This window comes from Heterocephalus glaber, unplaced genomic scaffold (genome assembly GCF_053883595.1).
Source record: "Heterocephalus glaber isolate CG9 unplaced genomic scaffold, H.glaber_assembly_v1.0 deba00001600, whole genome shotgun sequence".
NCBI lineage: Eukaryota > Metazoa > Chordata > Mammalia > Rodentia > Bathyergidae > Heterocephalus > Heterocephalus glaber.
In genome coordinates this window covers 10,013,531-10,028,203 of record NW_028258372.1, presented here as the reverse complement: position 1 = coordinate 10,028,203, position 14,673 = coordinate 10,013,531, and the positions used below count along the sequence as shown (strand labels likewise).

At 37.6% G+C, this 14,673-nt stretch overlaps 1 protein-coding gene across 13 annotated transcripts in view; it reads right to left on the bottom strand.

The window, feature by feature from the left end:
- Positions 1 to 14,673, bottom strand: part of Prrc2c (proline rich coiled-coil 2C) — an 84,953-nt gene that overhangs the window by 2,233 nt on the left and 68,047 nt on the right. For 6 of the 13 annotated variants that reach the window (XM_021265437.2, XM_021265442.2, XM_021265438.2 and 3 more), the window contains 10 exons: positions 12,621 to 12,822; positions 9,707 to 9,910; positions 8,637 to 8,749; positions 7,863 to 7,999; positions 6,666 to 6,897; positions 6,312 to 6,434; positions 4,488 to 4,706; positions 3,992 to 4,095; positions 2,754 to 2,880; positions 1,655 to 1,891 (listed from right to left, as the gene is read on the bottom strand). In XM_021265437.2, the coding sequence (XP_021121096.1) occupies positions 1,655 to 1,891; positions 2,754 to 2,880; positions 3,992 to 4,095; positions 4,488 to 4,706; positions 6,312 to 6,434; positions 6,666 to 6,897; positions 7,863 to 7,999; positions 8,637 to 8,749; positions 9,707 to 9,910; positions 12,621 to 12,822 (1,698 nt within the window). Of the gene's footprint in view, positions 1 to 137; positions 191 to 1,654; positions 1,892 to 2,753; positions 2,881 to 3,991; positions 4,096 to 4,487; positions 4,707 to 6,311; positions 6,435 to 6,665; positions 6,898 to 7,862; positions 8,000 to 8,636; positions 8,750 to 9,706; positions 9,911 to 12,620; positions 12,823 to 14,673 lie in introns of all 13 variants that reach the window. The other 7 variants (XM_021265440.2, XM_004853442.4, XM_087194324.1 and 4 more) reach the window with 5 other exon arrangements.

Below are 14,673 nucleotides of genomic sequence, written 5' to 3'. Positions count from 1 at the left end.
CTAGCTCATTAATACCAAATTTTACTCAGGGAGGCTGCTTGCAAGTCAGAAAACATACATGTAACACTTAAAACTTCTAGTTATCAATATGTGGTCTACAATAAAATGAAAAGGAAGCACTTATATTGTGGCATTACCAACACCTAGGACCAAATGTCTTGTGGCTGAGTCCTCTTCCCACAGCTCTCTTCTGCAGGGGAAGAGCATCAGAAATTAGTAACTACAACTTCACTTGATCACTAAGTTCTGATAGCTCCTACCACATTCTGAGCTGGTAAAATAATTTCTTAGTTTTATTGACTACGTGCCCCAAGAACATACTTACGTCCATCTGTAAATGATACCACTGTAACATACACACTCAATTCTTAAGTTTCTACACCTCTTACATATACCAAAAAATCCTTCATGTTCTACAGGTAACCTGTACTATCCAAACATCTAAAGCAGTTTTCAAGGTATCTGAATACTCTCCCATCCCATTAAAATTATTAAGCTCTAATGTCATTTCTAACATGAGAATGTGTGAAAATCAAGTGCCAAGAAGCCAGGAGCAGATTTAGAAAACAAGGCCAAATAATCTCCAAAGCTTTTTATGCATACTAGTATTTTTAGTAATAACAAACATGAAACCCTAGGTACACAGCCTAATAAAAGTAGGTATTTAATAAGTTTTACTGAAGGGCAGTCATTAAATTTGATTACTCAGCATCAGAAACACAAAGGATGTCAATTTAGACAGAAACTTTCATCAGTCAACTGAATTCTCTAAGAAGATCATCACAAACATGTTTCTAATTCAGAGTAAAGCATCACTGTTAACATTTTCCTGTTTGTAAGCAGTAAGTTTTGCTTTGCTCTCCTCTCATCTATGCAGTGACAAAACCAGTGCTATGCTCAACCCTAAAGAAAGCACAGCAGCTGCGACTGGCTATACAGGCAGACAGGTAAGGTTACGCTACAAAACTGTCCCCACACAGACTCCTGAAGGCACTCTTCTGCTTCAGCAAACCTCATGTTTATTTGTGCCTTTCATCAAGAAGGATCCCAAAGTGCTTTCCTGATGTCTTCACCTAAAGCCACACAATCCACTGTGGAGCGCAGCCACGCCTCAAGTGGCAGGTGAAAAAGGATGGCATAAGAACTCAAGAAGAAAACTGTGCTTGAAAGACTTGTGAGGGAAGAAAAATCAAGATAAGCAACATGTCTTACCCATTCCAGAGTTTTCACATAATCATAATTATAAGCTGGATGGGGTAGGAAGGAGGGAGGGAAGGGAAGGAAGAAAAAGAAAAAAAAAGTGAAAGAAAATGAGGAAGCCTATAATAATCAGTATTACTTCTTTGCTATTTCAAAAAATATAGCATCCAAGCTCAGATCTCCCTCAAGTACTTATTTTTTTAAGCAATTCATTTGGCTGGAATTTGTAAAATATTAATCTATGTGTATAGCTGGGGGGATCAGGGAGGAACAGAAAAAGGGAAAAAGGTGGGGAGGAATAAAAATAGAAACTTAAAAAAAACAAAAAGAACAAATAACAATATCTTGCTGCTGAGACAATGAATGCCTGGATACGCGGTTATGGGTCCAGAGCATTTTAGGACATGGTTCAGAGACAGATTCTTGCTCTGATGGCTGTTGACACTGTACTAACCTTCATGTCTTGTTCAGCCTTCAACGCAGCCTGGGCCTGATTACCTCTGACTCCAGATAGTGATCCACAAGGACCCCTGGCTACATGTGGCAAACGAGCATGGCTCATGAGGCCTGTGGTCAGCGGAGGAGGCATCTGACTGGCCAGTGCCATTGGTGGCCTCTGAACAGGCGCTGGGAAGGTGTTAGTATGTGGGGCTCTTACCAATGGAGGGACCAGGTTAGGCTGAGAGAGAATCTGAGTGAAAAAAACAAAACATACAACACATTGAACTGTTAAAAAAAAAATTGCCAACTAAACCAGGTTGGCTTATCCCAGAGTAAATCTGTGCCCATCCTACCAGTGAAAGGAAGTTTATGGATTGTGCCATTTCATTAACAAAGAACAAACAAGTCATGCTTGGAGAATTTAATAGAAAAATTAGGCAAAGCATGCTGTGGTACTGCAGTTGGCTCTAGTATCTCAGCTGTAAATTCTACAGGAGGGATAGAAAGGCTATTAAAGTATCTTTAAAAAAGTTACAGTTGCAGAAAAGGCACATATCTGTATCAGACATAATCAGAAAATAAAGTCAATACTAATTCAACAAATGTTTGTTCCTCAGGAACCAATTCTAATTTGTTACTTATCAGTTTTAGTCCTTCAGTATAATCAAGCAAAGGGAAGAGAAGTCACCAGTTTTACACATTTTTGGAAATTTTCACTTCAATTGCACATAGGTGTCTTAAAAACCACGATAAACAACAACAAAAAAACTCCCCACTTTAAACCTAGAAAACTTCAAGCACTGGGACCCTTCACTTAAAAATCAACTTCCTCAAAATAGACAAAAGAAACAAGACTCAAATTATCAGAGCTGTGTGGGGAATCTTTTGACTATTTCTATTGTCTGCTTTAAAACTACACAATCGGTACCTGTGCCCAGCTATAAATTGCAACAAATATTTTTGAATATCAAATTTATTATTAAAATCAGAAATATTTTCATTCAAAACTATACTTAACTGGTTAACATGGTAAGATTATGAAAGCAGGGGTTTAGTCAGATTAGCAATGATATGCAAGTAAATAATACTCATTCTTACTTATGTCTGCCTACCTGGGGTGCAAACTGTGTAGGAAAAGGCTGTGTCATTCTCACAGTGGCAGGGGTTGACTGGAACTGCTTCTGATAGACAATGCTGTTCATTTTGCTGGACTGGCTGTTTGGACTGGTTGACGTAGCCCTTGGAAAGAAGCCATCACTGGTCAGTATAGTAGTGGCAACTAAAAAATGGTATTAATTCTTTTTTTTTGGTACTGGGGATAGGATCAAACTCAGGACCTTGCGCTTGCAAGGCAGGTGGTGACACAACTGAGATAAATCTCTGGCCTGGTATTAGATTTTATAGACATTGTTCTTGGTATTTGTATCATATTTGATAAAAACTTATAGTACACTGTGGCAGGAAAGACACTGGAGAGTCAAAGGAGAAAGGAGGCTAGCTATACTTGCCTCGAATTATTTTCTTAAAATACATACACATTAACATTTTTGAGAAAATTATAAAATGAATGTTTATTTTTTTTGCTTAAATTTTTTTATTGGTACATTTTAGGTATACAATATGTTTACATTTATCATTGGGTGCTTGTAGCTGTAAATGATGTATCTTGGTTCTTATTTTTCCCATTACCTGTGGATCCTTCACCCCTCCACCCTTCCCTATTTATATAGACTTCGTTTCCCTTTTTTTTCTTTTTTCATAATTTTTCCTTTCAATTCTTTCCTTTCCCCATCTCCTCCCACCACCCCTACCCCTTTGGACCTTTTCCTGTTTCAAAGTATCAATTATTAGTTATTAATCCTTTTAATCCTTATTTACACTCTCAGTTTCTCACACTAGAGAAACTATTCGGTATTTACACGGGTGTCCTATTTATTTCACTTAAGAGTATGGGCTCAATATGCATCCATTTAGCTATAAATGACTCTAGTTTCTTGTTCTTTATGGCTGAGTAGTACTCCATTATATTAAAAAACCACATCTTTATCCAGTCTCCAGTTGATGGGCACTTGGGCTGCTTCCAAGCTTTAGCTAGTACAAACTGTGCCACTATAAACGTGTGCACATATATCACTGTGGTATGATTCTTTTGGGAAAATAGCTAGCAGGGGAATAGCTGGGACAAATGAGACCTCCAGCCCTAGTTCTTTGAGGTATCTCCACATTGATTTCAGACAAATGTCTTATTAAGTACTTTTCTTTTCAACACAGGATAAATGATAGTATTTAACAAACAAGTGGTGATCAATTATTTTAAAATTTCATAAGCAAATTTAAATGTCCACTTTACCGGAAGGGACTAGATGTTGGTGTGGTGCTTCTCCCGCCGATTGGAGGTGTGCCTGGTTTTATATCAATGCCACTTCCAAAGGCTTTTAGTTCCATTTCAGACATCTAAGGAAACAGAGAAAATAAACTTAACATTCCTTCAACTCGATACCCTAATTGCTATGTTTAATGCCCAAACATGAAAGCTTAATCTAGGAAAGGGCTAAGAACCTACTAGTTGGGCTTTAAATTTCATGAAATTATCAGGCCAAATAGACTTAGAATTAAGCAAGTACAAGACTATTTGAAAATCTAATTCTTACACAAAATTTGCAAATTTTTTGTTACTAGGCAAATATAAAAGTGGGCCAAATGCATAAATAGTATATCAGGGTTTAAGATTTTCTGCATGCTGGTAAAAATTGGTGAATTTTATTTTTATAGACCACACAGATGTACACATCTGAACACATGGCTTTAAATTCTCCAAAAGGCTCCCCAAATTTCTCTGCACTTACTTTCCCTGCAGTTGCAATCATGCTATGCTGTGTTCCAGCAGGAATCAATCCTCTGAAAGGCTGGCTCACTTGTGCAGGACGGCTCAGACTCTGAGCCTGTGCTTGTGGGGTGGTATGCTGTAATGGGGGCTGAAGAGTCTGAGGCAAAGCAATCAAAGGCTGCCCTGTGGATCCAAAGTTAGGCAAGGAAAGCTGGGATGCTGGCAAAGGTACTGTAACCTAGAAAACAAGCAAACAGAAACCACAGTGATTTGCCTGTAACTACTGCATACACAACCCTATAACTACATACAACTCTTTAAATAAATTTTTTTTTTGTACTGGGGATTGAACTCCAGTTCTTGTGCTTGCAAGGCAGGTGGTAGAACCACTGAGCTAAATCCCCGGCCTTCATTAAATAATTTTTAAAAGACTATGAATAGAATACATTGATCTACTAATATACTTCATATACAGGTATCTACTTAGAGACTACTACCTCTATTCTTTTATGCACAAACCCATAATGCAATGTGTGGCTTAATGACAAGGACATGTATTGGGCAATGGTATCACTGTGTGAATATGATATATAGTATTTCTGAAAACTAAAATGGTTAGAATTTCACTAGGCATTATGATTTTTTTTTTTGATAGGGCTTGCAATGTCTCCCAGGCTGGTACTAAACTCATGGGTTTGAGTGCTTATCCTCTGGCCTTAGCTTCCTGAGTAGCTGGGACTAGGCACATAGCATCACACTTGGCAGGCAATGTAATCCTATCGGACCATACATAACTATAGTACTATTAATGTTCCTTACAGTGAGGACACTAGATAATGTAAATGAAATAATTATGACTATCTTGGAAATTATCCACCGCACATGTCAGATAATCACAAAATACACGACATAATTGAAGAAAGTAGTCACAAGTTCTCAAATATTTTTAGTGTTGAGATCTGATCAATATGATCTTTGACAAGAAAAAGAACCTTTCAGTTTTCCAACAAACATTATATTTAATCTTAATGTCAAGATATTTATAAATTGTCAAACTTTTTTTTTTTTTTTGGTACCAGGGATTGAACTCAGGACCTTGCACTTGCAGAGCAGGCACGGTATCACTGAGCTAAATCCCCAGCCCAAAACTGTCACTTCTTAAAGGAGCCACCAGGAAGAGTCAGGAGAAAATGACTAATGGTTTGTCCTTGCCCTCTGTCCTTCTGCTAACTTTTAAAGAGTAAGGTGATTGACAGTATGACTACAGAAGACATTTGAAAAAATCATGTATTGTTTACTGAAAAGCATTACTGATTTCATACACTTAAGGTATCTGTTATTCTCTGCCACATCCATCCAATGTATTATATTAACCTGTCTGATGGTCTTCAGTCTTCCCTTCACCTGTAACACTCATGCTAGGCTGCCTAGTGCATATATATTCTGAAAAATTGGTTTTCTTTTCTTTTTTTCTTTGGTACCGGGGATTGAACTCAGGTCTTTTTGGTTGCGCAGCAGGCAACAAAACCACTGAGCTAAATCCCTGGCCCTGAAAAAATGGTTTTTAAACTTTTATATTCATGGGTTTCTTTGTTAAAATAAGCTATTACAGGGAAATCCATTAAAAAAGAGAAATAAAGATCAGAAATAAGTGAAGAAGAGGGTGAGAGAGTGAGGGGTGGGTATTAATGGGATTGAATGAAATTCCTTCCACTACCAGAAGTCCCTATGGAATCACCAGGCCACCTTAGTAAAGTCTGAAAACCACTCCTCCCATCACTCCTGCTTCTACATGAATTCCCAAACAATAAAAATAATAATAAAGAAAATTAAGGAAATTTACCATGCCATAGTTTACCTGCTGGAGAGCACTCGGTGATTGGGCAGTGTTATAAAAATTTGTCTGGCCAGGTTGTTGCACTTGTCCAGAATAAAGATTTGAGGCCTGGGTAAGATTTGCTCTAGCCTAGAAAAAATGTTGTAAAGAGGTAAAGTTATCAATTCAAAGCAATCTCTACTAGTAATAGCATCAGATAAAAAGGAAGATCACTCTTTTTTAATTGTATCTTTTAACATCCATATATCTCATACTTTTTTTCCTTTAAAGAATGTTTCCTTAAAATACTCTGGATGTTCTTAAAAAAACAAAAAAAAAGAGGAATGCAATGATCATACATCATTCTGGCTCTTGCCTTACCTGGAGAAGATGTGTATCAATCAGCTGGGAACCTCCTAGTCCTGATGCCTGCCCTAGCTGATGTTCATACAATATAGGAATAGGCTGAGTATTTGAAGTTTGTTGAAAGGCAAGACCGGACTGTGCCTTGGCAAGCTCCTGGTGCTGGACAGGTGGAAAGTTGTGGATAGCAGTACCAGAAAGGACCACAGAGGGCTGAGACAGGCTGCTCTGCATAAAGGCTGGCTGAGATCTACATAAGTATTAAAGAAGAAAAGGTCGTGTTACAAGTTAATTTTATTTGTAATCCAAAATGACCAACCACTCTAATTAGCACAGAATTCAAGAAAAGAGGCAGAGAATACACTGTTTAAAGGAATTTGTTTCAAGATCTAGAGCCCTATATACAACAAAGCTATGTAGTTCAAAGGGTCATGTAAAAGTTCTGGAAAAAGCTTTACTCTCCCTAAAATATTGGCTGTATTTTACCTCTTGAACTATGAGAATAACTCTCTCTCTGTTTACTACAAAGCTGAGAACCAAATTTATTTTTCTCTTTGGTGACATCCTAGTCCAGAGAACTGGATTTATTATTGCTAGTAGCCATACAACATGTAAACTTTTAGATCCTTTAGCAATTTTCTGTGATTTCTGATTGTTAAAGGGTTGAAATTATTGCTTCAAGAAGCTTTGAAGGGCCGGAGATTTAGCTCAGTGGCACTGTGCCTCCCTTGCAAGTACAAGGTTCTGAGTTCGATTCCCAATACTGCAAGAAAAAAAAAAAGAAAAAGGAAGCTTTGAGGTTTGACTTTTTCCCCCCAGTAAAGTCTGGCTGAACTTACCGGAGAATGAGTTTCACAATATATAATCAACATGCCTAACTATTTAATGTAGTTTATAATATGATAGTCCCAACTTTTTGGGGAAAAGAGCAGTAGTGATTATAGTAAGAAGCGCCAACAATTACATTATTTCTAACATTACAAACGTAACTTTTTTGGTTGTTGTTTTTGAGACAGGGTCTTGCTGTTTAGTCCAGGCTGGCCTCAAACTCATAGCAATCCTCCTGCCTCAGCCTTCTGAATGCTGGGAATACAGACATGCACCACCACACCCAGCTACAAACATAACTTTTTTTTTTCGTTACTTGGGATCGAACTCAGGACCTTATGCTTGTGGGGCAGGCACAGAGCCACAGTTAACTTTTAAAGCAATTACCTGTATGGTTGAAGCGAAGAGCTGAATAATTCCTGAGCCTGGGAAACAGCAGGTCCAGCCCCCAAACTCAGCTGGGCTTGATGCTGGCCTTGCAGCGGTGCATAAATAGGGATCGGGATCTGCTGAACTGAAGCTGGCTGCAATGAAATGACAAAAATGGCATCGATATAAAAATGTAATGAACATAAATGTAAATCATAACACTCAAAAGTAACATTTTGAGAGATAAACTAATAAAAGATAACAGCCTATACCAGCTTTCTTTTATATCCATCATGGAGAGCTGGTACTTGGTATACAATACATCTTCAGTTTTTCTATCCCCTTCTCTCTCCCCTCCTCCATCTGTTGGCTACCTTCCACAAACTTAAATAACACATGAGTTCTCTTACATAAGAAACTCAAAATCTAAATACAGAACAGAAGATAAGATAGTTAAAAGGAGGGCCAGGGATTTAGCTCAGTGGTTCCGGCGCCTGCTGTGCAAGTGCAAGGTCCCGAGTTCAATCCCCAGTACCAAAAAAAAAAAAAAAAGTTAACAGGACACAGGGAGCTAGGTCTTTTGCAACTGGGGATGTAAACATCAAAATCCATGACTTATGCTACACTGTTAAATATTAAGTGCTGGTAAATTTGGGAAACTTAAAATTTTGCTAGGGGACTATCAAGATAATCATGGGTTGCTTAAAAAGTCTGTAATTTGTAGTCTAAGGTAGGTAAAACAATTATAAACTAGAAACAAACACAGGGTGGGAAGCAGACTTTGACATTTACCTGAGAGAGACCTGGTTGGAAGCCTTGTTGCTGAGCCAGGGATGGTGGAGCCAATCGTGCATGTTGGGTATTAAATAAATGACTGGTATCCATGTAGAAAGCTGGGATTTGAGCTGCAGATCATTAGGGAAAAGAAGCTGTAATGTCTCATTTTGTAATTTTTCAAATAGCAAATAAAAATCAAGTTTTGTAGATTTCAAATTAATTAAGGTCTCTGAAAATACACCAACTAACAGAAAAACTAGAGATGTGAGAAGATGCAAATACAGAAAGATGCAAAACTTCTAGCACAGAGGTACATGTAAATTAAGACAATGTAATTCTAGTACTAATGAAGTTATAAACAAGACACTGTCAGAGTCTGTCAGTGTACTATGTACTGGTAAAATTTCACATAAAAATTCAAAATGAGCCTGCTCATTAAACTAGCAAATCTACTTCAATTTTAAATCTACCTACCAGAACATAGCAAAATATTACAAAATAATTGATGTTTAATAATTTTAAATAATTTCTGTAAATTCTTTTTTTGTTTGTTTCTTTTTAAGAGACAGGATCTACTATATAGTTCAGGCTGGCCTCAAACTTGTGGCAATCCTCTGGCTCAGCCTCCCAAGTGCTGGGATTACAGGTGTGCGCCACCACACCCAGCAAGTTTGGTAGATTCTTATCACATATTATTTTTGTGACTTGTCTTTATAGAGCAATACATTATGGAGAACTTGTATCATTTTTAATTGGACATTATTATAAGCAATATTCAAATGAAGACCTTCAAAGTTTATCTATATAAAATTACTTGCTATTGAAACTGTTGTATACAAGAAATAACTGATACTAAAATATATTGTTTCTTGGTCTTTTGGCTAAGATCAAGTGTAGTATGTGTTATCAGTTTTAATAATACATATGCAGGAAACAACTACCAAGAGCCCCAAGATTCAGCTTTTAAGTGGACATATTTACAAAGACTATCAAAATATTTAAACTTAAAGCGTTAACTAAGGGAAAAAACATTTTAAAAAGTTTTCATTTTCAAAATTCTTTATATTTAACCCTAAAAATATTACCTGCTGCAGACTGAGACACATAAACTTGTGGGCTCTGCTGTTGCTGGGCAATAAGGGAAGGCATACAGCTTAACTGTGAAAAATGACTCGCAGAAGGCAGGCTGCTTGTCTGTAATTGCTGGGGCTTCACTTTACAAATATTAGGAGGGTCCGATGTGGTTGTAGACTTTGTACTCAAAGAAGAGGTAGTGTATGTACCAGCTCCTGTATTCAGGGGAGGGATAAAATAAGGGGAAGACAAAACATATTTAAAAGTACCACTGTTGTTCAAAGCACCAAATGACAATTGGAAAATTAATGCTTATAACCATCAAGTACAGTAAGTCCTCTGTATCTGTGGGTTCTACATTTGAGTATTCAAGCAACCATGGACTGAAAATGTCTGGGGGAAAAAAAACTTTGCTAAATATATACAGACCCTTTTCCTCATCATTTTCTTTACAATACAGTATAATAACCACCACACACACTTACACCATGTTAGGTATCATAAGTAACCTACAGATAATCTGAAGCATATTGGAGAATGTACACAGGTCAGAAGCAAATGATATGCCATTGTACGTGACAGACTTGACATAAATCAACAGATTTTGGTATTGTGGAGGTGACGTTCTGGAACCATTCCCTCCTGGATACTGACACATGACTATTTATGTACTGCCTCAAGCCAAAAGCGGGCATGAGGTGGCTTACAAAAGGAAGGAACATTCATCATTAAACCCAAACATGATTATAAAATTTGGAAAAATGGAAATAGGAAATTAATATAAACAAAACAAAAATCTCATAAAATAAGGAGGCCAAGAGCCCACAGGCCTACTATACTTAAACCTCAAGTTACGATTTAGCTTTCAATCATCACAAAGAAAAGATAATCAAAAGTTTCATTCATGACTAGGCATAGGTGTAATGACATAAAAGGACATAGTGCTACATCTTAGGAATAATTATGAATGTAAATGGACCTAGAGATCTCAATTGCTCTTAAAAAAAAGTCATTTAAAGTTGAGGTTAGATTTCTCAACTCTCTCCTGCAAAAACTGTATAGGAGCAAAATGGAAACACTGGTATTAGATTTTTTTTTTTTTTTTTTTTACTTTATTCTGTAATGTTTATTTTGGTCTATAAGTAGAAATCCAACTTTATTTCCCACCACCATCTTTCCGCAGCTGATTGAAATGCATTCATCACATGCTAAACTCTTGTACATATATATTCATCCAACAGATATTTACTGGGCAGGAGCTGCTGGTACCTTAGACCATGGTGGTAAGCAGTGGAAGTGAAAATGGTCGGACAGGGATTTCCTAATGGAGTGGAGAGGGGGTGAGAGGAAATCGATAACTACAGAAGTTGGCCTGCATCACTGGAAAGATGGGGTTACTATCAGTGACATGAGGAGACTGTGTGGTCTGGGGATCAGTGTGGGATATGTTGAGTTCAATGTGGTTGTCAGGCCTCTAGGTGGGGATGCCTGCCCAGTGCAGTGGGATGTTCACGTCCTATCCTTGGGGGAGATATGGTCCCTCTGCATGGAGGTGACACTGAGAGGTCACAGGTAGCAAAGAGTCCAGGAAAAAGTGAGGGAGGAGGAAGACTGGTATTAGATTTAAAAAATAAGATACATTTAGTTTATTATCTTTTGTCTTCCAGTAATATAACATCTGAGTGGACCAAGATTCAAATGCCTGTCTTTCCAGATGAGTCAGTGTCTCTCTCTCTCTCTCTCCCCGTCATAATCGAACTCAGGGCCTTGGGCTTGCAACAAAGTCCTTGTTTAAAAATAATCCTAGTAGTAGTAGGGACCTTCACAGTCTCTTCATTTCCAAATTGTCCTACCACAGCCTTCTCCTGTTACTTGTATAGTAGCCCCACTCCAAAGTACACTGGGGCCCAAGCTGGTCTAGTGAGCATAAATAAAGATTCATTGGCAAAGGGCAGTGGGGAATATTACGAGTTTCACAGGAGGAGGGGAAAGACACAGAGTTGGAAGACTATTTCATTTGAAATTGTAATGCAGTGGAAAATGTGAGTTTGTCTTACTACATACTTTTGATTTCAGATAATATAAAAATAAACATACTATAACCCCAAAACTAGCTTTTTGGCACACAATAGCAGAATATTGAGAAACAATATTGCAATCATCAAATAAAAAGCAAAGACTATTACTATGATGGACATTTTTATATCTTCTGGAAAGGAACCTCCTATTGCTTTGGAAATATCAGAAAACAATGGAAAAGCTTGAAATAAAAAATATTTTTCAACATAAGAAACAAAACTCTCATATTCTAATTTCAAGCACTAATATGACTCTCTTTTAAGAAAAATAAAAATCCACCAGACCAAAGCATTTCATCATTTTCTATAAATAGGAGAGGCTGGAAATTCTCTGTGCCTACCTCTTCACCAGAAAATACAAATTTCCCCAACAGACTGGGGCCAAGTGTCCTTAAACTAGATACAGACTGAAGAAACATTTGAGAACTGTGCGGCTCTGACTATTTTGGAGCTTATCCAGTTAGTGATAAATATGTAAAAATTGACAAAAGGGAAACTTTACAGAAAAAAAGCCTTTTCTCACCAATCATTTTATTATCTATACTGTGTGTGTGTGTGCTTCCCACCAAGCTGTCAAACTGAAATTCCAAGAGGACAAAGAGGGGATAAGCAGGTAAAGAAGTTTTACCGAAGAGCTGGGAAGTATCTCACACCTTTGCAACTAATAGTTCATGAGGGGATACTGAACAGGAGAAGATTGTAAGAAACTTTAAGTCACGATACATCGCAGGGGATGTAGCTCAGTGGGAAAGTGCTTTCATAGCATGTGCAAAGCTCTAGGTTCAACTGCCAGCACCACAAAAAAAACTCCCCAAAGGTGTTCAAGGAAAGGTGCAAAGAGCCCCACCTGACAGTGGGGTTGTAGGAGTGACGGAGGCAACAGGGATCTGAGGCACAGATGCGCTCGAGAAGGAGCTGTAACTCGCAGCGTTGGGCCCGCTGCCACTGCTGCTCACTCCACTGGCGAGGGGAGGCGCTGTGGAGGTCACCGGGGAACCCTTTTCCCGCACATTTGGAGAATTCTCCCAGGCCTTGCGTGCTGACTCCATCTGTAATAAAATGGACATTTGTTAAGAAGAGAAAAAGTTAATACAGAATTAATGGACAGATATATACACATATACAAAAACTACAAAAATAAAGAATAAGATGTAGGGCTTTCAAATTTCACTTGCCCCTTTATCTTTGGTCCTTTACTCAAGGAGGGGGGGATTATGTTTCTACAGATAACTTTTTTCTTTTTTTTTGGACGCAGGGTATCATGATGTGAGATTCAGGTTGACCTTTAACTCACTACGTAGCACAGGCTGGCTGCAAATTCGCAGTGATCCTCCTGCCTCAGCCTCCTGAGTGCTGGGATTACAGGCATGCACTACCACACTTGGTTGTGTACAGAGAACTTTTTGACAGCATTAGGAAATCACATTATTTAAACAAACTCCACCAGGTAGGTACTGGTGAGCAAAAAAAGGAATCTAATGTCCCTTTCTTGTAGGCATTTGAACTGTGATTCTGGTTGTTTTTGGACAAGGATCTCACTGTGTAACCTAGGCTAGCTTAAAACTCACTATGTAGCCCAGCTGGCCTCAAACTTTTCATCCTCCTGCCTCAGCCTCCCAAATGCTGAGATTACAAGCATGAGCCACCATACCAGGCAGTTTAAAAGGCAGAAAACAGGTCTTATCTCACCTATTCAGAGTAGGACTGTTCAGCAATGCTAAGAAGACATTATATAAATACAACCCATATATATATATATATATAAGTTCTCTGGTAGCTAAATTATTTATTTACTTTTAGTTCTTTTATTGGTACATTTTATGTATACAATTCATTTACATTTATCATTGGGTGTTTGTACCTGTACATGATATATCTTGGTTCTTATTTTTTTTCCCCCCATTACCTGTGCACCCTTCCCTATTTACATAGATTTCATTTCCATTTTTTTTTTCTTTTCTCATAGTTTTTCCTTTCTCCTTCCCCTCCCTTCACCCCTTTGTCTTTGGACCTTTTTTCCTATTTCAAATTATCAATTATTCATTTTAATCATTTTAACCCTTGTTTATACTATCAGTTTCTCACACCAGTGAAACTATTCGGTATTTACACATGTGTGTCCTATTTATTTCACTTAAGAGTATGTGTGTCATACCACAGTGATATATGTGCACCCATGTTCATAGTGGCACAGTTTGTAATAGCTAAAGCTTGGAAGCAGCCCAAGTGCCCATCGACTGGAAACTGGATAAAGAAAATGTGGAGTTTTTTATAAAATGGAGTTCTACTCAGCCATAAAGAACAAAAAACTAGAGTCATTTATAGCTAAATGGATGCATATCGAGGCCATACTCTGTGGTAGCTACATTTTAAAAAAGTAAAAACAGAGAGGTAATATTAATTTTGATAACATTTTATTAAACTCAATTGCAACAATAATCAACATAAAAATTAATATGTCACACATTTTAACATTAAAGTTCAGATGCAGCATCTACTTTATCTTATCCTTATCACACACCTGAATTTGGACTAGCCATAGGTGAAATGCTCAATAACTACATATAGCTAGTGGATTCCGAACTGGCCATCATCTGAACTGAAATTATGATACCTTGAGGCTATTTTAAAAAGAGAATAGATACACATATTCTGGAGTTTTCAGCACTACCTGAGGAAATACTGGGGTAAGAGGAAAACCCAAGATCAGGAAGATCCAGTTGTGAGCATGTACATGAGGTACTTTCTACAACTATCATTTTTTTTTTGTGATCCCGGGGATCAAACTCAGGACCTTGCACTTTTGAGGAAAGCATGGTACCACTAAGCTAAATCCCTGGCCCACTACAACTATTATTATTATTATTATTATTATCATCATTATTATTATTTTTTGGTAC